The following is a 25,297-nucleotide window of genomic DNA, read 5'->3' as shown; positions in this document are numbered from 1 at the left end:
CTCCTGCATTGCAGGTGGATTCATTATCAACAGAGGTATCAGGGAAGCCATTATTGAATATTACATATACTAAAGAATTATATTAAGGGAAAATAAATGCCTGACATTTGAACATGTGCCTTATCAATCTCTTGCATTACTAAGGTACAGTATACTTTAGTAAGTAGCAATCAGCATAGTCTTATAAGACAAAAGTGCCTGCAAATGTGGCTTCTATATATTTAGTATTGGTAATATATCTGACAGGGAAGCCGGTAAAACTTAAAAACTCAAATAAGGCAGATTACAAATGTTTCTTGTTCACAAACAGCAAAGAAAAGGGATGGAGTAAAGGGGGGAATAAAAATATCTTCCATCTTTAAAAGTATCAAAAACAACCACAAGGTGCCACTGTATTCTACCAAGCTGTAAAAATGGCTTCTTAAAAAGCATTTTGCAACATTTACTTTCCTATTATGTGGGTATTTTGAGAACTGCTGAAAAGTTAGGGCTGATGCCGCCCCATTTCATGTCATGGACATCTGAGAAGCAGGTGATTAAATACAAAGCATATTAAGTGATAACCCTTCATAAAAATAATTTGAGACATTGACATTAGGAGAGAATACTTGGCAGGGAAAGAACATATTTTCGGCGGGGTGGGGGGGATTACTTGAGGTAACACTTGTAACAGTTTCCTAACCTTAAATTTTGGATGAACTCCCATGATCATGTTTTTAGAGAATTCAAGTATACACACACACACACAATCCTGGTGCTAAATGTTTTTTTGTCATTGTTTATACAATTGATTCCTTATACTCCAACACTAACATGAACACTTTTGTCAATCCCCACCCTCTATTAACACCACTAAGGTATAAACACCACTTTTTAGAGCAAATATTCCAAATTAACAGTTTGGCTCATCTAGTGTTGGTGAAGTCTGCAAACTTTAAAGCTAACTTGTTCAATTTTGTTTTTAGTACTAATAAATCTCAATCACGTCAGCTGCTTGCAGTTAAACACCTCAAACGTTTCAGACTAGTAAATGAATTTTTAAAAATAATCTGAAATAGTCAAGAAAACTCAGTTTTTAGTACTTTTTCCCTATGCTTTGAACAATGTCATGTCCCAACATTGTTTTTTCTTGTTCCTATTATTGCATGAAGTTCAAACTAGGTCTTCAAGACAGAACTTTTCTGTAATAAAGAAAAAGTGCAAAGGTACAAAATGAAATGTAGTCTTTTGCAAGAAAATACTCCCTCAAGCTAACAGTTGTTTGGATGCAGGTGAGAAAAAAGATTTTTGTTCTCCATTGTACATCTGACACCTACAAATGACCTTGTCTTCAATGTCCATACTAGTAAGTACATATTGGTCATGGACCTTGCAAAAAAAAATAATCAAGTAGCAAATTCCACTAAAATATTTGTATCCATTCTACACAGTCCAATGGAAATTAGTGAGTGCTATTGAAAAAGGTTTTCACACGCACATGTCCAATATGTGCATTGAAGGCTAAAAACTTAAAATTCTATTTCCAGTGTTTATGAATAGCTTCAGTATCTACATTCATAACCAGCATTCTGCATGAGTTACCTCTTAATACTTCACAAATGAGTAATAATACGTCTTGGGAGGTTAGGAAGGTACCTGTTAATAACTTTCTTTTATGCTTAGAATGTGATGCAGTTATTTTTAAACTATTTAAAATAAACACCCCTATTATAATGGGACATTTTATACCAAGAGGAAAATGAGTTTGTTTTTAGCCAATCAGGACTACCCTGCAGATCTGAAAACCGTAGATTACACCCTTAGTAAAGGATACAAGGAGGCTCACAAATATAAACGAATCCTGACTTTTACATGGACAATTTTTTTAGAAAGATAAAATGTATTACATAAGCGCCATAAACAGTAAAATCTGCTTATATTAAAAAAAAATAAGTGAAGCTTTGTTTGGACATTATTTTCTTGCAAGAGCAGTACATATCCTTAGTAAACAACTACCATATTTACAATTTCCTTGATACTTAAGTAGGATTGAAAGCCAGAGGAAAATATAAAAGAATGAGCTTTGAAATAATCTTTACAGCTGAGTTGGTAACAGTTAAGGTAGCCAGATAATTTCTAAAGCAGATTTGTTTATTGTGTAGAGCATCTGACTATGCACACCTGGGTAATCAGCTCACTTCGTTAAGAGCCAAGGATGTGTTCAATCCCTCTTTGGGCCCACTAGCATTTCCCAGAAAAAGACAGTCCTCCACAGTCAGACTAATCCTAACCCTAACCAGCCTCAAGAGAAAGTTGGCAAGAGTACTGGGGTTCTTCACAAAGCTTACTAAGGGAACAACATAAAGTGCATGTCCCAGTCAGCCTTCTCATCTTCAAATATGGGCAGCACAATTAAAATCAGAATTTCAAATAACCCAACACGACTCACTTTCCACAAAAAATAAAACTCCCTTAGTTCATCTTGTCTTTAGATATGAGATATTAGGTCTGTATTAGAGATAGTAACAAGTGTGCACTGGTACCTTGAATAACAAATACCAAAAACAATGCAAATTTGAGACTTTCCTACTAGTATACACATCTGCACCAACTTCAATTCTTATGCTAAATAAGTGGTTTACAGTCTCTTTCCTCCATTCTTTTTTTTTTTTTTTGAGAAGCAAACTTGCAAAAACATCAATGTAACTTGTGCTAGGGGGTAGTGGTTTGTTTTTCTTAAGCCAAAACTCTGCCAAATTTGCTTCATCTGCTCAAGTAGAATACTGTGCCAAGGATCTCACCATATGAAACCAGTTCACGTCTGTGGAATTACTGTCTTCATGAAAAGTTTAAGTTCTTCCAAGCGCTTTTCTCTATACTCCCTCTTTCATTTCCTGCCTAAATCCATACTCTGTCCTTTCCTTTGCAGGTCACAGTAGCTGTTCACATACATTAAATATTATAGATATGTTCTGCTCTTACATCTACACACTTACAAAAGCAGCTTTGTACTTTGGTGTGTGTGTGTGTGTGTTTTTTTACTATGTTGGCTCACAAAAAGCAGTTTTTTCATTTCTAAGCATGGTACTTTACAATTTTTAATGCATTAATACAACAGTGCATTGGAAAAAGTACTGAGCCTCTACAAAATAGCTTTACATTTTTAAACAAATGAATGTGATTTTTTCACTTACACAAGCATAGGCCTTTTTTTTTTAATATTTCCACAAGATAAATATCTCAATTAAACTATAAGCTCACTCTACAGTGTGCCACAGTGATGGGCTTAGAAGACAGTTATACACTTAGAAGATCCTAATCTTAGTGTTATTTACACTGATAAGTCCAATATCACCTTGTCTGAAAGGTGAACAAATGATATTCAGAATGTAGCTGAATGTGTGCCAACTAATAACTGGGAATGGTATAGCTTTAAGCAGTCACTTAGGCAACATGTACTGTAACTGAGTCTAAACTGGGAATTTCCTTCACCCCTCTTTCCTATGGCATATGAAACTTTAAAGATCAATATGAAACAGATAAGAGTCACTGCTAAGGCAGACCTTTTAAGATAACAAAGGAGAAACTGACAAGTATATGATAAATCATCAGTAATAACAATTACTGATACTGAAGTCAGATTTTTATGTCCTAACATGTTGCTTTTAAATATTTCCTTTTATTTTGGAACAGAAACTAGAGAAAGGACAATGACTCATTCAGAAAGCAATGACTCAATTCTGGTTGCTACTTTACATTTAAGCACCACTCAAAAAGTGGACAGAAAGCAAGTGATTCCTGTTTGCCCATCACTATACCAGCTATGTAGCTGAGAGTTCAGACCTTAATCACACAACACTTTCTCTGTTACCAGAAGCTAAGACTGCTCTACGACAAATAGGACAAGTAGAATTCTCAGATAACCAGCGATCGATGCAGTGGACATGGTACTCATGGGAACAAGGTAGTTTACGAAGTTTGTTGCCTTCTGTGTATTCTGTAATGCAAACACTACAGGTTTTTAACGCATCATTTTCACCAAAACTTCTCATTGCCAAGTTGTCAATCTGTTCTTTGGTGAGTCCTCTAGGTTGGTCATCATCATCCTCATTTAAGAGGAAAAACTGAGCGAGACTAAGGAAGGGCAGAGAGCCACTTTCATCAAATGTTACTGGGGCCCTGTGTCGACCCTCTCGCCTGGCACCTGATGAGCCTGATGATGAGCTTCCTTCATTACTGCCTTCAAATACCTCTGAGCTAGTCTCTGAACTTTCACCATTGGAACTGGAACTAGGACTCGAACTGGAACTTGAACCAGAACTGCTACTACCACCAGAACCCCCTCTTCCATTCCGTGACTCTGACCTTTCCATATTTCGACTCGAGACTGAGCCACTAGGCTCTGAATCACTATCACTGTACATAAAGTAGCTTAACTCGCCAAAACCAGTCATTATCTGCCTTAACATGGTCTGAATTGCAACAGATGTAGTCTCACTTAAACCAGTATTTAAGATTCTACGAATTGGAATTCTGATGGTACTGACATAGGTTCTCACACCTGCTCGCTCAGAACGTGAAAACGTACGCCTAAAACCTCCTCGTTCACTTTCGTAAGTGACGGTGTTGTTTGGCGTCTGAGACCTTGACCGAGTTCTGCTAGCTATGCTATCTCTCTGCCGATATTCTCCAGGACGAACTCTTCTTACTTGAAGATCAAGGACTATGGTTGGAGGTCTCTGGCCTGATCCTGTAGATTCACCGTTGCCAGTTGTGTCTGAAGATCCTGCTCCTTGTGAGGCATTTCTTGTTCCAGAAGCTGCAAAAAGACCTCTAGTTAGTAAGTCAGGTCCACTTATTTGCTGTCTTAATGTCACGTGGTGCCGGGTTCTAGAACTTCCTTCAGTCTCATTTACCAAAGGATGCTCAAAGGTCTGAGATGAGATACTATGATGAGATCTTCGTGGAATTTCACTCATTGGATGTAGAGGTGATCTACTTCTTTCAGCTCTTGCTCGGGTTCTCCGATGGTCTGGGCTCCTACTTCTTGCCCTTCTCTGACCTCTGGTAGGTGGGGCTTCTCCTGTTAATGCTTCAGTTGAACTTCGTTCTGATCTGGGTGGCCTTGCAGATGTTGATTCAGATCGTGGATTTTCCATTTGTCTTTGGCTGTTGTTGTCCATACTTTCTCCACTAGAACGTCTTGTAGATGGTTCATTTTCATTCTCTGGATTTTGGCTCCCATTATTACGGTTAACATTGATCTCTAAACTGAATCTGAAATCACCACTGTTTGGATTAGTCCGACTCACTGCTCTCCAAGATTGGTTTCCTCTTTGCCCACTTCTTGTCGTATTTCCAGTTTGTCTGACTGAGTTAAGCCAGTCTATTATAGAGTCACCATTAGATACATCATCTGAAGAGTCTCCACCTGTTTTTTAAACAGGGAGGGGAGAAAAGGAACTATTAAAAATAAGAAATTATACTCTGAAACTTTATATTATTAATAGAAAAACATTCTGAACAAATTTCAATTTACAGATTTTTTTAAACTATACTGCACTGATTGGCAAGTAAAAGCAGGAAACTTTCAATTCCATTTTAAAACAGCAAGCGAATCCTAGAGAAATTTAAATCATTTTTTTATAAAGGGAATTGGGAGGAAGTCTATTTTTAGCATTGTATACAGAGCCTAGTGTACCACTAGGGACTGTCAGAAGACACTTTTTTCAGTCCACTGTCAAAACACTAACATAATCAAATAAGGTAAAACACCAGTTAAGGTACAGGGCTAGTATTTTAGTTCAAATTGCATTTTTTTGGTTAGATTTTTATTAGCCTACAGCATTTCTTTGGGCTCTTGACTTAAGTGCCTTGGATAATACAAGACATTTAAAAACTATAGGACTGCTTTAGACATTGCAAAAATATAAACAAGATTACTTCTTCATGTTACCAAGATTTTAAATTAACATGAAATTAGAGATCAGAACAAGTAAAGAGTCTGAACCTAGCATAGTACATATACAGCACATTCAACAACCTAATTGTTATCATATTTCACACTGAAGGAGAAACACCAGACCTGAGTAAGAACAAGATTTCTTAACAGTGTGACTATTTACATTTTGAACCAAATAATTCTTTGTTGTGGGGGCTGTGCTGTACATTTTAGGATGTTTAGCAGCATCCCTTGGAGAAGGCGATGGCACCCCACTCCAGTACTCTTGACTGGAAAATCCCATGGACAGAGGAGCCTGGTAGGCTGCAGTCCATGGGGTTGCAAAGAGTCGGACACGACTGAGAAACGTCACTTTCACTTTTCACTTTTATGCATTGGAGAAGGAAACGACAACCCACTCCAGTGTTCTTGCCTGGAGAATCCCAGGGATGACGGAGCCTGGTGGGCTGCCGTCTATGGGGTCACACAGAGTCGGACACGACTGAAGTGACTTAGCAGTAGCAGCAGCAGCAGCATCCCTTACCTCCACCCACTAGAGCAAACAGCAAACTCCCAACCAAAAATGTCTCCAGACATTATACCCAACTGAGAACCATCAGATTAGAGATTGCAACCTTTCTGCTGGAGAGGAAGTCAGGTTTATAAGGAAGGACTAATTCAGTGGGTACAGGGAAATTTCAATGCAGGTGGAAAATAAAGAAAAATGATCACATTTAAGACAGGACATTCCTATATCCCAATTAACACTCAAAATAATCCCACAGGTGAAGCAGGAAAAAAAAAGTTAACATTCTCACCAAATATCAAGAAAATGCCAGTTCTTTTTATGAGCAGTTATTTACCACCAAATTAATTTGTGCTACTGATTTGGATTATCTTTGGCTGACATTTATCATAGGAAGCTCCTTATCCATTTCATCCTTTAAACCCCTCTCCCAAGAAAAACTTACCTCTATTTTCATCTGAGTTTTGTGGTGGTGGGCCCTCTTTAATTTGTTGTAGTCTCCTCAGCAACTCTTCCTCAGTACTTTCACCTGAGAACAGTTTAAAATATTTGCAAACTTATAAATAAAATCCAATGACTTATCCATCGGAGATGACAACCAAAGAGTAGGAACCTGAGTAAAATTCACCTATTTGAGAGCATGACATTACAACTTTTATTTAGTTGTATTCCTTTCCAGTTTACAATATGCTTTTGCATACAATATCTCATTCTTCAAAAATGCAACTCTGAGAGATAGATATTATCTGCATTTTAAGACAAAGAAACTCAGAGTGAGTGAGCTGATTCGTTAATATATAGTAGGGCAAGAATGCCAACTCTGGCATTCTGACTCAAGTCTGGTACTTCTGGCTCAAAATACACTCCATCTCATAATAACCACGCTAACACCTTACCTTTTAAAATTTAAGCAATCACTCAAACGTTAATAGAATTAAATAGAAATGAGGAGGAAGTGATATAATGAATTTTAACTAGAATCAAATGGGACCTAATGAGACAAAAAAGAATAACCAAGCACAAATTTCTGAATAACTGACTATTTTACCCAAGGTCCTAAGAACCAAAGTTCCCATTAGCTCTTCCAGACCACTGTCTAGTAGAGTTAAATAAAGATAAATAACAAAAAGATTGTTCAGCTCCACTCTTTTCAATTCAGCTTACTATAAATTCGTAATATAATTCCTCACTAAAAATCCTGATATAGGATAATTCCAAATATGAGTGAATAAAATCAAGTAATAAGTACAGCAGTAAATTTCATTCTATATCCCTGGTATTAAAATCATACTTCACAATGGTAAACAAAACATTTTTTTAAAAAGCAGCTTTTTTTTAAAGACCAGCAATTTATATATATATATAAATCTTTAAACTACACATTGCATACCTGGGGTACCTAGCAAATTGTTATCCCTCATAAGCCTATAATCTTCTTCACTGAGGTTATTTACAAATTGATAGAAAGCTTCTTCCCGATCCAATCGGTCCATCTGACTTCTGCGCTGTGCTGCAGACTGATCACCACTTCCTTTATCGTTACAATCTGAGCTTTCCATCTTGATGAACAAGTGGAAAATTATCTAAAAGGAGAAAGGAGATCACTCTTGAAAACAAAAGTCAGTATATTTTCTATGTAACAGTTCTAATTGTGTGAAAATCCAGAATTCAGGTTGAGACATGAATTTTAAGACCTCATATGAATGGAAACTTCGTAATACAAACACTGAAAAGCACTGTTGTACTAGGAAAAGACTAGGTCAGGGGTTGGCAAACTATGGCCCATAGACCAAACTTAGCCCTGGTGACTACTTTTTCTCCTTGAGATCTAAGAATGGTTATTATACATTTAAATGTTTTCCTAAGAGAATATTTTGTGATGTGTGAAAATTATATGAGATCAAATAAATAAATTCTTAGCTACTTGTCCAGAGAAAAGTTTGGTTAGAGAAATACAGGTAAGAATTCAGCAGTGTAGCAAGAATTGAACGGTGTCTATTCAACAAGGTTAGACCCAAGCAGCTTACTGAATTCTTGGCACTATAATTGCTTTTGTTTTTTAGTCCTCACAATGACACTGTGCACAAACACTGTTGTTGTTGTTATTCCTTTTTTACAGATGAAGAAACTAAAGTATAGAGAGGTTATGTAACTTAATCAGGGTTACACAACTAACAAGTAACAGGGCCAGAAGCTGAATCTGGACAATCTGAATTCAGGTTTCTCTATGCTCTACTGCCTCTCACAGAGATATGACATGTAGAATAGAAGTTCTAAAAATGCTAATGGTCAAGCCCACTTTCTCCATTTAATACTATGAGTGTGCACTGGTAATTTAGAAAAATGTTACAGTATAAGCATGGCACTTGAAATGCTGTCAGGTTATAATTGCATCACCGTGACTTGCAGTGCACAGATCACCAGTGCAAAGCAGTGACAGTGCCACATAGTCTGTCACAACTACTCAACTCTGCCATTATAGGAAGAAAGCAGCCCACAGACAATATGTAAATGAATGTGTACAGCTGTATTCCAGTAAAACTTGATGAACACTGACTACCATCTCTAAAGGCACAGTGGATATGGATTATTTTATTAGTGTAGATGGCAAGTATTTTATTTATAATGCAATGACACTGAAACTGTACCTGTGCTAAAATAATAAAATATACATTAATATTATTAGACTAAGCACTCATCATAGTATTTTCAATTTACAGGAAACCTATGGTCTGAAAAATTAGAAAATTTAAAACAAATATCACAAAATATTTTCTCACAAAAATAAAAAATGAAGCTTCAACCAGAGTAAGTTTCTAGGTGGCTCATTTGTTGGCTAAGGAAAGACATTTATCAATGATATGTTAGCTAAATTGTGTTTGACTGCAAAAGCTAAACAAATAGTCCACAGAAAATAAACTGGTTTAAGATTATTAGCCTTTTAATGAGAACAGTTGCTCAAAAAGTGACGATACTGGGATATATCAATCATCAAGTGAAAAACAAGGAAGCAAATGAGTAGTCTCCTTTGGTTCTTGATGAGTTGACAAATATAACCGATACTATTCAGTTGCTTATTCAAAGAGTCAAGTTATTTGAGGAGTTTGAAGTAACTAAAGAAGTAGTCTCTGAATAGTTTGCATGGAACAACTAACTACAGGTGATAACATTTTCAAAGAAGCTGAGAAACACTAATTCCGCACAACCTGAGGTGGAATCTGTGAAGATGTGTTACAACTGAAATGGTGGTTAAAAAAAATATGCGTAGAGCAAAAATATATCAAGTCGGGCAAATTTACAATTAAAATCATACACTTGTATATTGATTAGATAGCGTACTTGTATGTGTGAAGACATTTTCAACAACGAAATATGTAAAATCTCATTTCAAATCAGAAAACACTAAATGGACATCTGCAAATGATTCTGATGATAAAGAATGTTTAGCCCCAATTAAGCAAAATGTTATCCTACCAAAAAGAATACCATTCTTCTCACTAGTAGACCTGTACTATAAAACATTATACTCATTTATTATTACATCAAGAAAAACTCTGTGGAAATTTGGCTTCTCTCTTTTTATATAAATAACTATGTAATATATTCAATTCTGATTAGCAAAGTGAAAAAAAATTTACTATCTGGACTTTTACAGAAAAAGTTTGTCAACCCCTACTCTGGATAGTACATAAAATTAGCCAAAACTTAATTGTCACTCACTATTTGTACAGCCCTAGGAAATATATGTATAGAATATTCTTTTCCTTCCAACCCCAGATTGACTCAAGTTCACAATGACAAAATAAAAGTTAACTCAGAAACATGTGAAAATCTGATTTGTGGAAAAGCAGTAATCTATGTTGGTACTATGATTTAATCCAACACACAAAACATGAAGTATCTGGATGTTTATGTCAATACTAGAGAAAAATAAAAACAAGCCATCTTTCAGATATTAAAAAAACAAAGAAGACTGTCTACCTGTCTGATGGGTCTAAACAAATTTTAGTCTATACATGGGCATATCTGGCTCTCCACTGTTTTTCTTATCATTATTCTTATCATTCTTTAAACAAGATGAATTATCTCAAGGAAAGGGAAAAGGGAGAGAGACCTTGATATTTTTGGAGTTTCCTAATTTCATAACTAAGATTTCTCAATTTTGGTAAGACTAAACTATATAAATTTCTGAAAGATGCTGTTTTTTAAATAACTTGAAACTGTAAGACTAGAAGTCAACAGGTTAAATAAAACACCCATTAACGTTATAGGGACCAGGCAATGAAAAAAAAAAAACAAGCCAAAATTTTCTACAACTTAGTATTGGTAATAAATAGAACACAGTTAATTAAAAAAAATACAGAAAAGCACAAAGAAAGTTCAGCCATAATTTCCCAAACCAAAGAAAATCACACTTGGCTAATATTAAGCAGTTAATATTCTGAATAGTAGTAACATGAAAGAACCAAGTCCACTTATGAAGGAATAGATCAATAAATAGTTCTGAAAATAATTTCTAAAAACTGAAAACTCAGTAGGGTTGAAAGGCTTTAAGAATGCAAAGCTTTCAAAGAAGGCAAAAATTTCTGATAAGTTCTGACATCTGAAGGACAGGAACCAAAGATAACAGAAAAATCACATACCAAGGACTGCTACAAGAATGGCACAAAGTCTTAAAAATAGCGTCAGAGGTTAAAGCCCACAAGGAACAGAAACTTTCAAAAGTATGGGAAAGAGCTTTTAAATGGCTTTGAAAAACAAATCTGAAATAAGAATGAGATCTTTTACTAAGCCTCCGGTACAGATGGTATATTAATAGAAGATGGTAGGTAGAGGCACTCAACTTCTATCTTATTCAGCAAAGAGAATCATCTTCCAACTGGAAGTAGTGGAAAAAACAAGTTTCTCAAAGAAAAAAAAAATCAAAATCCAAACTGCAAAATTTCCAATCTTTGAGAAATCAGAGAACAGGGGATACCAGATGATCTAATCTGCAAAGAAAGTGACGTTTATAAACTATAACACAGCAAAATCTGGCACAAAACCTGGGGGGGCGGTGCATGGAATTCTGCTATAGACTATCAGATATATTGCAAACATGTAGAAAAACATGTTCACACCAGAAGTGGAATTCACTGTCAAATTAACCTCATTTGCATTACATAGTCTTCTTTCACATAGAACTTGCTTTACAAGATTCTCATATTAAAATCACCTGAGCAGCTTTCTCTGGGGCCAATCAGACAGCGACATTTTAAAACTTCTGCAGGTAATTCCACTGCACAGTCAAGGTTGAGAAACTTTTTGATAGAGGCATCAGGATAATACTGCTGAAACGTCTGGCTTGGTTTTTGTGCAGAGTCTGAAAAGTTTTTGCATCCTATTTTATGGAGAAATATAGGCTAGATCCATGCTTCTCAAACTTCAACATACAAACGAAACACCTGGAAATCTTGTAAAAATACAGGTTCTGATTCAGTAGATTGGGGGTGAGGCCTGAGAGCATGCATTTTAAGTAAGCCTTCACGTAATGCTGACGCTGCTAATCCTAGAATCAGTTTGAGCAGCAAGGAGCTTGATGACAATACAATTTAACAGATTCACAGTTGCTGAATACCACTCTCAAAGACTGAGCCCAGTCTTAAGCATTTTGAAAAGAACCAAGTCAAAGACATGCCAGCCAAATCTATAGACAACTCAATGCTGGGAGTTAGTAATGAAGATGTATATAATAATAAAAAAAAAAATCCTGAATTCTCAGTGGGCTGTGAGGATGAGTGGAAATCAACAAAAATGATGGTAAATGTGCTACTTTAAACACTTTAAGGGTTATCAAGCTGATGGGGAGAGGGGGACCTGTCCTGGCAACATGAAGATGACCTGAAGTTTTTAGTTAACAAAAGCTCAGTTAAAAGCATGTTTGACTTGACTGTTAAGAAACCTTGGAGTCACAGGTTGGCAAACCTTTCCTAGGTCACAGTATTCAGATAAAAATAGGTAGTAGTGTCAGTGCTACTTGCTGTTCAGACTACATGTAGAGTATTTGAAACATTAAAAATACATCCAAAAGGGCACTGACAAACACAAGAAAATATCTAGAGTGACTAAGATGGTGAGAAGCCACGGAATACCATAAAATAAATGGCTAACTTACTTGAAAATGTCTAACCCAAAGACAACACTAAAAATGGACATGATTACCACCTTCAAATATTTGGAGTTATAACATATAAGTGAGCAAACCACAGGGTCAAATTAGAGCCAAGAGTTGGAAGAAATATAAAGCAAATACTTCTCTTTTAATAGTCAAATAAGACTGTCCAAAAGTAGAGATGCAACCAGTCTCTTGAAGTAAGCTACTACCAATTTCCGGAAGTATTCAAGTAGAGGCTAGATATTAGGTAGGAGTTTGAACAGACTGATTTCAAAAGACCCTTTGGACTAAAATGTCATTAAGGATAGACAGTCCCTTGGTTTCCTTATTCTGGGTCTGCTGCTGCTGTTGCTAAGTCGCTTCAGTTGTGTCCAACTCTGTGCGACCCTATAGACAGCAGCCCACCAGGCTCCCCCGTCCCTGGGATTCTCCAGGCAAGAACACTACAGTGGGCTGCCACTTCCTTCTCCAAAGCATGAAAGTGAAAAGTGAAAGTGAAGTCACTCAGTCGTGCCCAACTTCGCGACCCCATGGACTGCAGCCTACCAGACTCCTCCATCCATGGGATTTTCCAGGCAAGAGTACTGGAGTGGGTTGCCACTGCCTTCTCCAATTCTGGGTCTAGGGTCATACTAAGCCACATATTCCCAGTGACACAATTTTGTTATAACATTTTCTTAACAAGACCAATCCACTTATATTGCCCCATCCTATCCCTCCAACACATCTTGTACTTTACTATCTTCACACTTCTAATGCTCTCCCTTCAGCCCTCCGTTTAATCTCTCCCCAGTTTCACTCACCCCTCAAGGTTCAATGAAATCTTACCACCTAAGAAGCTATTACTGACTACCTCAGGTAGCAATTTTTTTCAACTGTCTCTGCACACAGCATTTGCCTGTGCCACTAGTGTCACTTCCTGCCTCACAAGGTCTTTTACATTTTTTAAATACTAATTTTCAGTTCAGTTCAGTTGCTCAGTCGTGTCCAACTCTTTGCAACCCCATGAATCACAGCACGCCAGGCCTCCCTGTCCACCACCAACTCCCAGAGTTCGCTCAGACTCACGTCCATCGAGTCAGTGATACCATCCAGCCATCTCATCCTCTGTCGTCCCCTTCTCCTCCTGCCCCCAATCCCTCCCAGCAATGAGTCAACTCTTCACATGAGGTGGCCAAAGTACTGGAGTTTCAGCTTTAGCAGCATTCCCTCCAAAGAAATCCCAGGGCTGATCTCCTTCAGAATAGACTGGTTGGATCTCCTTGCAGTCCAAGGGACTCTCAAGAGTCTTCTCCAACACCACAGTTCAAAAGCATCAATTCTTCGGCGCTCAGCCTTCTTCACAGTCCAACTCTCACATCCATACATGACTACTGGAAAAACCATAGCCTTGACTAGATGGACCTTAGTCAGCAAAGTAATGTCCCTGCTTTTGAATATGCTATCTAAGTTGGTCATAACTTTTCTTCCAAGGAGTAAGCATCTTTTAATTTCATGGCTGCAGTCACCATCTGCAGTGATTTTGGAGACCAAAAAAATAAAGTCTGACACTGTTTCCACTGTTTCCCCATCTATTTCCCATGAAGTGATGGGACCGGATGCCATGATCTTCGTTTTCTGAAGCTTTAAGCCAACTTCTTCACGCTCCACTTTCACTTTCAATATCTTATTTACCCAACAGATCCAAAAGATCACTTCAACACATTATCAATATAAAAAATATTGAGATGTATTATATTCTTTTTTAAAATTCTAAGTCTGAGAAATTTGGTATGTATTTTATACTTACAGCACATCTCAAATTGGATGCTAAATTTTCAATGGTTAAAGTGAAATGCAGTCCTAATCAAACAAGTCATGTTTAATGGAAAAATTTTACATTGTTTATTAGCTTAATTAAAATGAAAAAAAAATTAAAAGTTCAGTTCCAGTTAATGACATTTCAAGTGTCCAGTAGCCACATGTGCTTAGAGGTTACCATATAGGACAATGCATGCAGCTTTAAAGAATTTGTTTGTAAGCTAGAGAAACTCCACATATGGAAACAGCTCTAAAGTGTTCCCAATATATTGTTTCTGCTCTATAAACCCACTATTTATGAATCCCCTTTACACTCTTCAAAAGTAAAATAATAACAGTGAGGGTGAGGTGAGTGTTCGTCACTCAGTCATATCTGACTCTCTGTGACCCCATGGATTGGGGCCCGCCAGGCTCCTCAGTCCAGGGGATTTTCCAGGCAAGAATACTAGAGTGGGTTGCCATTCCCTTCTCCAAGGGATCTTCCCTACCCAGGGATCGAACATGGGTCTTCTGCATTGCAAACAGACTCTCTTTATCATCTGAGTCACTACGGAAGATAATGGTGAATACTCTACAAAAACACACGGAATAGATGATTCTTAATTACAATCACCAAGCTTCAAGTTCACCCTTGACCTAGAAATTCTAATATTTCCTACATGGAAACTAGGGACCAAAAAAAAAAAAAAATCACACCTCTATTCAAAACCCTCTCAACACTGTGATTTCGGAGACTGCTAAATCCTAAATAGCTCCTGCCTGATGAGTTTAGAAGCTGGCTTATTCAAGAGGGATTTTTATTTTGGTTTATTTTTTAATTCAAAATTTTAACAATGAGACACACAAAGTAACATGTAAACAAATCCAAATTACTATTACTTTCATAGTAACATGCTGCTCTCCCTTCCCCCTGCCTACACCAGAGAAAATAAAGGAAATTATTTTCCCCACATGGCAGCTTTGCAACACACTCATTTATTTCAAAACTGCAATCAAACTGGCAAGGCTTCATTAAACAGAACACACCATGTTTTTTGCTAAGGTATAGATTTCCATTTAAAATGGATGGAGTTGGAAAGGATTGTGGAAAGAAACTGTATTAATAAAGTGTTATTTCCTAGGCTAAAAAAAGAAAAAGAAAAAGAAAAATATTGGGCCAAATGGTCCAAAAGTCCTAAGAAGCTCTAAACTTTAAGCTTCTTTTCCCTTAAGACAATATTCATGTGAGATTCTTGTAAACTTTTTTCAACTTCAATGTTTTATTCACATGAAAAAATTAGAAATATAGTAATGTACTATAGAAAACTGATCAAGAAATTAATTTGGGTTAATTAATTAGTTAAAAACTGGCTTAAAACAATATTACAAAAACCAAGATCATGGCATCTGGTCCGAAAAGTGGAAGCAGTGGCAGATTTAAATTTCTTGGTCTCCAAAATCACTGTGGATGGTGACTGCAACCATGAGATTAAAACATGCTTGCTCCTTGGAAAGAAAGCTTTGACAAACCTAGATAGCATATTAAATGCAGAGATATCACTTTGCTGACAAAGGTCTGTATAGTCAAAGTTAAGATTTTTCCAACAATCACGTACAGATGTGAGAGTTGGACTGTAAAGAAGGCTGCGCACCAAAAAACGGATGCTTTCAAATTGTGGTGCTCTAGACTCCTGAGAGTCCCTTGGGCTGCAAGGAGCTCAAACTAGTCAATTCTAAAGGAAATCAACCCTGAACATTCTCTGAAGAACTGATGCTGAAGCTGAACCAACTCATTGGAAAAGACCTTGATGCTGGGAAAGACGGAGGGCAGAAGGAGAAGAGGGCAGCAGAGGATGAAATGATTAAATGGCATCGCTTACTCAATGGACCTCAGTTTGAGCAAACTCCAGGAGATAGTGAGGGAGAGGGAGGCCTGGTGTGCTACAGTCCATGGAGTTACGGTCAGACATGACTCAGTGACTGAACAACAAATGGAATTATTAAAGTAATTTCTTATCAAGGAAAAAAAAATGAAATGCTGTTCGTTTCTTGCAGTTGATTAAGGCACAGGGAGAGAAAAAGCCTATTTGCTTCCCTTCTTTTGCCCAAAGCATTCATTCTTTCTGCTTTATTCTGCATTTGCCTGCATTGGGAGTGGAGGTCAAGAGATTCCAGCACTGGCAAGACAAATGTTACAGCTTTAGAGAGTTACAGATTTAACACCTGCCAAGGTCCACTGGACTAGAAGTTAATTACATAAAAAAAAAAAAAAAGGAAATCTTGAATGTAAGCAATGCCTTCAAATGCCTTGTAATATCATCTTACGAACATACACCCAGTGAGTCTGGTCTCATTTTAAGCAGTGCCTTCACTACCTAAGTGGTAAAAAAAAATGAAAAAATGTAATAATTCTAAATCACAAGTTCAGAAAGTTAAAACATGCCAAAGGTGTCAGGAGACTGCAGTTCAAATGATCAAATACAGATCTCTCTCCATTTTGGTGTGAAAAGATCATGTTAATAAAACGGGTCTACCATTTATAGATTCTACTCTGTGGTGAACAACATTGTGGTACACTTCCAGTCTAAATTAGGTATGAGAAAAAAAGAATCCCCATACCCTCTGGGCTCCTTCTATCATCATAAATGAGAAAATTGTAAATCTTTTCATTCAGTTACCTTATACTGAGTTATAATATTCATGCGCACAGTCAGAAAGTTTGGATTAAATATAGTTATCAGTCAACTTTAAACTTAAGTATTTTTATGAAAACTTAACCAATAAAACTTAAGAGAAAAAAATGTGTAACTGTTTTTAAATCACTTAGGTCTCTTCCTAGTTAAAAGCAATATCCATTGCCCTATTCATACAGCCCTTTCACCTATATTTCATTTAAGCCTTCCAACAATTCTATGAAGTAGGAATCACAAACTCTATTTTACAGATAGGAAACAGAAGCACAGAGAGAGGAAGCGATTTACCAAAGGCCATGAGGCTAGTAAATGGTAAGAGCCAGCAATTAAATCCAGGTCTCCTGATTCCAAATCCAGCCAACTTTTCAATAAATGGTCAACTGCCTCCCAATATATCCTAAGACCATATACCTTAAAAATACATTCCTTCAATCCTCACAGGCATGTCCAATGTATTCAACCTCACTATCAGCTTTTTAGTTGATGTTTGGGGCTTCCCTGGTGGCTCAGAGGGTAAAGAGTCTCTCTGCGCGATGTGAGAGACCCGGGTTTGATCCCTAAGTTGGGAAGATCCTCTGGAGAAGGAAATGGGAACCCACTCCAGCATTCTTGCCTGAGGCATGGACAGAGGAGCCTGGCAGGCTACAGTCCATAGGGTCACAAAGAGTTGGACATGACTGAGCAATTTCATTACTTTCACTTAGTTCATGTTCACTTCTGGTATGAAAACTTCCAAAATGACAAAACATCTTTTATAAGCAGTATGAACCCAGCAGGGCTTCTTTTTAAACAAGTCAACTTTTAGTATTTTTGTTTTAAATACAGTTGCCCCTCAGATGCATAGCATATTTTATTAACCTTATTTCTTTCAGGGTACTGTGTGCCAATACAGCCAAATCCATTCCTGGAAAGTAAGTAGCCAAATTAGAAAATTTGCCCAGTCATTTCAAAAACTACTCATCTGGTCAGTAACTGTATGACTGTGTCAGGTAAATTTAATTCCAGGGAGGAAAAGCCAGCAAGAAAACCAACTTGAGATTTATTCTATAATTAGGGAGTTTAAAGCAGATTTTATTCACCTTGAGAATTTTAAAGCATTTTTAATGATTTCAATTCTTCTATAGTAATTATCATATATTAATATAAATTATGCACATTACTATGTTTCTGACCACTGCTATAAGCATTTAATTCTCCTAACCCACGTACACTAATCTTTAAAACATGTATTTCTGTTATGATGTTAGGGCAAAAAGTCACTTAAAACATACTGTTCAGTATTAATGGGTGAGGAGATCTGGTGCTAAATTTAAGCACACATACTATATTCAATGGACATACTCCATCAATTAAGATTTAAGGCACCAAAATATAGAGTTAAAAAACAACAGACATAAAAAAATGAATTCTGAAATTCAAAAGGTTGTGTGAGTATCAATTTTAAAATAAACCACATCTATTAAGTCTGGAAGAAATCACTTCTTTTTAAAAATCAGAAAGTACAGGAGGGAGGAATCAAGATAACCTATTGTCAACCAACTACTGAAGTTATTTTGGGGATTGTCACCTTTTGGATGTATTCAAACAAGCTACAAAATTCAATAGTGTCCTAAAGTACAACATGCCAAAAAAAAAATCATAGGTATCAACATAAAAATGTGTCATACTGAAAAAAGGGCAGCATTATTCTGTTTGCAACAGTTTTTCCTTCATTAAGAACCTCACAGAGCCTATGAGAATTAATGACACGCAAGTCTTGTGTATAAAGAAAATGTCAGGTCAATAATACCATCATCAAAATGAAAAATACTTAATATAGTTAAAAACAGCAAAAAAAGCCAAGTCACAAAGAACTACTGAATTTGAGGTCTGGATATAAAATACCATTGTATATGTAGTTAGCAGAAGTGTTGGGAATTTTTCCTATATAGAATGATTAAAACTTTACAGCATTTGCAGCCAACAAATCAAAGGTTGACTGAGTAGCAGGGTGGAATTCAGCTCTGTGAAAACGAAAAAAGAGAAGATACTAGGTTCTAGTCTTGGCTGTAAAATTAACTATGTGAATTTGGCCAATTATTTAACCTTTTGCATCTCAGGATCTCCATCAGTATCAGTGTACTGGATTAAGCTATCTACAAGATACCTTTCCAATTCTAAGAATCCAGACTATGATATAACCCACATCACATTACAATATAGGTTGGAAAAATAAAGGTCAAGAAACAACATGAATAACTAAGATGTAAGCTTAAAAGCTGTGCTTTTCTCACTGCTATTTTACTCGTACACTTCTCTTTTTATGACTACCTTATTTTTAAAAAAACAAATACAAAGCATTCCTCTTTAAAAAATAAGGTAGGGTTTATGTTTCACTGCCTTACTACACAGTACCTCTCACCACCCACACAATTTATTTCCATTACTGGCCTATTGGAGGATGGTACTAAAACTTCTGCCACTGCTGATACTACTAGAGAAGTATGAGATTATAAAATATGTGCATGGCAATGTTAGCTTAGCCTCACTTGTATTCTATCTTTATCACTTGAAAAGGACATCAGGAAAAAAAAGGATTCAGCATGTGTTTAATCTCTAGGCAGGAATTCTGCAGCTCACAAAAAATTCTAATGACAACAACCTTCTAAAACAGCTAAATCAAAAGAATATTAAGAACGTCAACAAGTCAAAGGATGGAGACCAAGCCAAATGCTGCCAAATTCACAGGAACAAGTTAGTTTAAAAAGGAACCCATTATGACATTTCAATTCACTCAAGTACTTAAGACAGAATTTAATCTTCGATTACCCAGTTCATGTTTTTAGTATCAAGCTATGCCACTAAATTAGCATTTGGTCTTATGCACACTAACTCAATTCTGATTTCTCATTATTTGCAAGAAGTCAATGACTCAAAAACCCAAAAGGCTCATGCGCTTATTTTTAATGTTTTAATGCAAAAGTCATTGATTACTGGCCAATTCTGGTGTTAGTAAATAAGTACTATTTTTTAAGATAGAAGTTTTCCACCAAAAATGAACTATTTTAAAATCACGTGACTGAAAAATATCTACACAAATGACTCCTGTATTGTCTGAGGAAAATAATTTTGTGTTACAGAACCAAACACACTGACAACTGTGATTTCTGAACCAGAGCTCCTAGAGAGAAATGATGACAAAGGTGACCATATATACCCAGTTTGTCCATATGAGTAGCAGTCTACAACTGCTGTCTCACAGTGATTATTAATATGGCCTTCTTTCACTCTTAAAAGTGTCCCAGTTTGGATAAATTATAAGGTGACCTCAAATGTAACTGACAGTAACAGGAACTTTGGTCAATACAAAATGAAAAATGTAATTACGAGTTAAACCCTTTCTTCACACAATCAAATGTAGAGCAAGAGGAAAGAGACCATTTTTCATTTCAGAAAAATCTGAAAACACTGAACACAAATATCTCCTTCCCACCACAGAATGGATCATGTTCATCATCATGCAAATGCTGTAATAGCAGTCCAAACTGCTGCTGTGAAATTACTGCAGTAAGTCCACAAATCTATATACACACACGTACTATCTACAGATATTAGTCTTCCAAACATATGTATGTGATATTTTGACTAATGAAATTAAACCCTTGAGTTGAAGCACTAAAATACAAGAATTTGTTGTTCAGTCTCTATGTCTGACTCTTTTGCAACCCCATGGACTGCAGCCCGCCAGGATCCTCTGTCCATGGGATTTCCAAGGCAAGAATACTGGAGTGGGCATTTCCTTCTCCATGGTATCTTCCCGACCCTAGGCACTGAACCACGTCTTCACTGGCAGGCAGATTTTTTTTTTTTAACCACTGAACCACCAGGGAAACCCAAAATATAAGACTATGTACAGCAAAACCTCAAATTTACAAATATACTCCCAAACTGTTTAAGATTGTCAAGATTTTTACCTCTAAAATAAATTGCTTTATTATCTGGGAAACTTCTATTTCAAAAAAATGAAAGAAAAAAATAGAAGTGTTATTGCTTTATTACACAAAATGTCAAAGGATTATGTAAACTGGATACTTCTAAAAATCAATGGGCTATAAGGTTTGGAAATGTCTGTATAGCAAAGAAATGTTATGGAAATAGATTTACAAAAGAAAAACATGTCGCAGTCCTAGGCACTGGCCCAAAATTCTACCATCTCATTGGTCTGGTTTTGACAGAGGATTTTTCATGTTCTAATTTGTTATCCACTCTATGGTAAATCAAGGTACCAGGAGGTTGGTGAATGGTTTGCTATTTCCCAATCCACTACAGCTACAGAAAAAAAAATACACACATTGTAATTTGATAAATGCAAATGTCCCATTTGATCTACTGTATATAAGGCCTCACTACATATTCACTAACATGAAAAATACATCCAACCAGCCTAACACTTCTAGATATCACTTCATTATTAAGCTACTTCTTAAAACCACTTTTAATGTTAAATTGTTTATCAAATTATATTACAGGCAGTAACAGCTGAAACAAGAACCCTGACAGACTGAAAAAGAGAGTGCAATCGTTGTCTCACTTGCTTCATAAAGCGAATTTCCTTCGAGTGTTAACAGAAGTTTTAGATGCAACTTAACCTATAGATTTTTTTTATTACAACCTTTCATTTTCTTTGCATTTCTAATAACAAGTCTAAGGACATAAAAGTTATTGACTTTGGCATCAGACAGACCTGGGTTAAAATGGGGGCTCCCACCACTTATTAGCTTTTTGAGAACAAATTATCTAATAGAGAACAAATTATCTAATCTCTCCTCTGAGTCTCAGTTACTCTGTAAAACAGGTAACATCCTCATGAAGCTTGGCTGTAAGGATTACAAAATCACACATGTGAAGCACAGGACCTAGCACACAAGTATTCAATACAGATTAATTATGAACTTGGGCTAATTACCCATCCTAATTTGCATGGGACAATCCTGGTTTCCACCTGTTGTCCAGGAAAATAATGTTCCTTTTTCTCTTAAAAGCATCCTAGCTAGGGCAATAAATTATGTGGTTACCTTAACAACGATGATGAAAGAGGCTGATATCAATTAGAGTATTATATATTATGACTTTCCGGATCTTGAAGCAAAAATATCAAATGTCACACAATATAACTTGAGATTATATTCCTGTAATATAGTCCACTGTTAGTTCATTTAGTTATTCAATAAACATTTAAATACTATTTATTTATACTCATCCCATTCCAACAGTGATTAAAGGAAGCAAATTTCTATTTTGTTCTTTCCGTTCTATACAGGTACTGGTAAATTTCAGACATTATTTTAAAAGAAGAAAATTGACAGAGCACTAATGAGGTTCCAGCTACTCAGAAACACTACCCTTTGAACTCCCAGTGAAAAACACCCATTCTGACCATTAAGAATGCCCGACACCAACTAACATATATCAAAGAAGCCCATTCAATTACAGGGACCCCAAAACAGAATAAATATTTTAAAACATGCATTCTACACATAAATCATCAGGAGACGCAACAAAAAATAAAATTACCTGACTGTTATGACATAGTATTGTATACAATAAACTGGATTTTAGTTTTCTTCACTCTCTGCTCTAGAAAAAAAAAGAATCCATTATTCTTCCTCTTTTATAAGATAGACATTTTCTTTGAAACAGACACATCCTAAAAATTACATATCCTATGTATTTTAGATACACACCCACCATAATTCAACCTAATTCCACATTAATATTAGGATATTTGGGGAGACTAAGAAGGTCAGAGGGAACCAACAATCTTATATGTTAGATAGAAGATATCTTTTAAAGGCTAACAGCCCATGTACCTTTTAATATAAACTTACTTAAAATGGGCTTTTATGCATCAGATCAGTAATTATTTTCAGATTCTCACAGTTACTTTCAAGAACTTATTTGGTACGTTACACTAGCCTAAGGCAGGAACTAAAGTATGAAAAATCATCAGGACATCTTAGGCTAAAGAAAAACACTTTTTCAGTAAGAGAAGAGTATCCTAAAATAAAATTTTAAAAATATTTAGATTGGTCTTCCTGGGTATTTTATTTCTACAACTTAGAAAACTGATTCTGGGGCAGCGATAACTGTGCCAGCCTGCTCGCAAGTCATCCAGGACGGACATAATGTACCTGATGGGGTGATAAGTGTATTTTGTCTTCAATAGTGACAAGAATTAAAAAAAAAATGATTAGTAGTAGTTTATTTCTTCCTCCTTTCAATCATCCAAAGCCACTGCGGTCAATTCTGATTCAGGAAATGCGGGCTCCTTATTTCCAGCAAAAAAAATAATTATTGTGGGGCCTTGCTAAGACTGAATGGCAACCTAATATAAATGCTTCCTCTTTCTGCAAAACGAAAGAACGACCTAAATAAACAAGCCTGCTAGGCCTCAGATTCCCGGACTAACCTGTGGAATAAGTATGGTGAAACTGTCTAGGGAAAGAACGTGGCTGTCTCCTCCATCTTGAAATTAATCAGCATAAGGGAAAAAGGGACCGAGTATTCAGGAAGCAGAAGCCCAACCGGTTAATACTAGTTACTAAAGCTATGGCGTACGTGGCAGGTACCGCCCGCAGAAGCCGAGACCCTTAGGCATTTTTTGAGGGGGGAGGGGTTGGGTTGTGCACGGATTGAACGGAAATTAACTTCAAAATCATTTGGCCCAATTCCCACCCTCAGCCAGGGAAAAACAACAAACACGCAACGGCTTTTCCCTCCCTTTTGGGGGGAATCCGTGCAGTGGTATCCGGCAAAGGATACGCCAGGGTTATTCAAGCAAAGGAGTAAACCACATTTGTCTTAGATCCTCCGGGAAGATGTCATCGTGGCCTCAGGGGGCGCCTAATTGATAGCGCCCTGCAGAAGCAGAAGGCTCAAAATGGGGTTTTGCAAATCCTGGGAAATCTAAAGGCCCAAGAGTTCCCAGCATCTAACTTAGAGCAGCCTGATTTTTTCCCCATTTCCTAAACCCAAGCCCGCCATGTAAAAGAGAGGGGGAGGAGGAGGAGGCGAAGGAAGTCTCCAGAGAGGAGAGGAAAACCTAAGACGATCAAAGATTCTCATGCCTGAGGCCAATATTCGAAAATCGCCTCCCCCAAATTCTTAAGGTTCTGGAGGGCCCCAGCTGCGGCTCGCGCGGCCACGGAGAGGAAGTACTACCTACCTCCTTCCCCTTCTTCAAAAAGCCTGTCGACTAGACACCCAGCTAAAATGGCAGCGGAGATTACGCCACGGAGCCCCCCGCAGCAACCGGTGCCTGGGGTCCGGAGGCGGCGTTGAGCCTCCGCCACGATGCACCAGTCAGGCCATTTTGAGAGAAAGCAGCAGATGGGGCTTCGCTGTCTTCCTCTCGCTCTCCATCCATTTCCCAAGGCTTCACTTACTCGCTTTTGGTGTCGGGATCCGACTCGGTCGGTTCGGCCGCCGCCGCCGCCGCCGCCGCCGCCGCCGCCGCCGCCGCCGCCGCCGCCACCGCCGCCGCCGGGGCTCCTGCGCGCCTCCCCTGCCGCAGCTCTCAAGCCCGCCTCCGATGAGTCGCTGGTCGAGACCCGCCTCTAGCCCAGCGCCTGCTCCGAGACGTTGCTCAGGCAGCCATTATCTTCCCCATTGTTACCAAGCAGCGACAGGAAATGCCTGCCCACAACAGGAAGTGATGATGCCGCTTCCTGGCCCCGCAGCCGCAGCCGATTATCCAGTCCCAGCCGATTATCCAATCCCAAGCGATTCCTGGAAAAACCCTCGGTGAGAGGAGGAGGTGGCCGGCTGATGACGCGGCAGGGCGGGCCGCGGCCTGGAAAAGGAAAGCTGCTGTGCCGCCCACCATGTGACAGGCCCCACCCTCCTCCGCCATTTTGAATTGTGGCGAGAAATTCTGAGAGCTGTGAGAACCTTTCCCATTTTGAAATCTGGAGGACGTCACCGAATGACTGCTGGAAGCCCTTTTCAGAGAGTGAGAAACGCGATATTAGTCTAACCTGACGTCGATTCACACAGTCAGGACCGGTTAATACAGCATCCTACTTTTATTCGAATACATTTATCGAATGCCAACTGTAGGTGTCAGACACTAGTATAGATGTTGGGGATACAGCGCAAATTAAAGCAGACCAAAATCCCAGTTCTTGTGTATCTTTATATTCTTGGGGGGAGGGACAATAATTATATATATATATATAGTACATAAA

At 37.5% G+C, this 25,297-nt stretch overlaps 1 protein-coding gene across 1 annotated transcript; it reads right to left on the bottom strand.

Annotated features, from left to right (window-relative positions):
* Positions 1–3,133: 3,133 nt before the first annotated feature.
* Positions 3,134–24,537, bottom strand: RLIM (ring finger protein, LIM domain interacting). Its single transcript, XM_068962790.1, has 5 exons — positions 24,497–24,537; positions 22,626–22,688; positions 7,837–8,029; positions 6,892–6,975; positions 3,134–5,410 (listed from the first exon to the last, which is right to left on the bottom strand). Exons 3-5 carry the CDS (start codon positions 8,003–8,005, stop codon positions 3,828–3,830), a joined length of 1,836 nt encoding a protein of 611 aa, XP_068818891.1. The 5' UTR covers positions 8,006–8,029; positions 22,626–22,688; positions 24,497–24,537; the 3' UTR covers positions 3,134–3,827.
* Positions 24,538–25,297: the final 760 nt, after the last annotated feature.

The sequence above is a fragment of the Capricornis sumatraensis genome, chromosome X, assembly GCF_032405125.1.
Source record: "Capricornis sumatraensis isolate serow.1 chromosome X, serow.2, whole genome shotgun sequence".
Classification (NCBI taxonomy): Eukaryota; Metazoa; Chordata; class Mammalia; order Artiodactyla; family Bovidae; genus Capricornis; species Capricornis sumatraensis.
The sequence above is the reverse complement of the archived record's forward strand: the minus strand, read 5'-3'. Positions and strand labels throughout refer to the sequence as shown.

Bases quoted from the DNA above. Each gene is read 5' to 3' on its own strand.
- RLIM (XM_068962790.1), bottom strand. From the start codon at position 8,005: ATGGAAAGCTCAGATTGTAACGATAAAGGAAGTGGTGATCAGTCTGCA. The intron at 6,976-7,836 runs GTATGCAATGTG...AACTGTTCTCAG, and splicing joins CAATTTGCTAGGTACCCCAG to GTGAAAGTACTGAGGAAGAG. The intron at 5,411-6,891 runs GTAAGTTTTTCT...TTTAAAAAACAG, and splicing joins AAACTCAGATGAAAATAGAG to GTGGAGACTCTTCAGATGAT.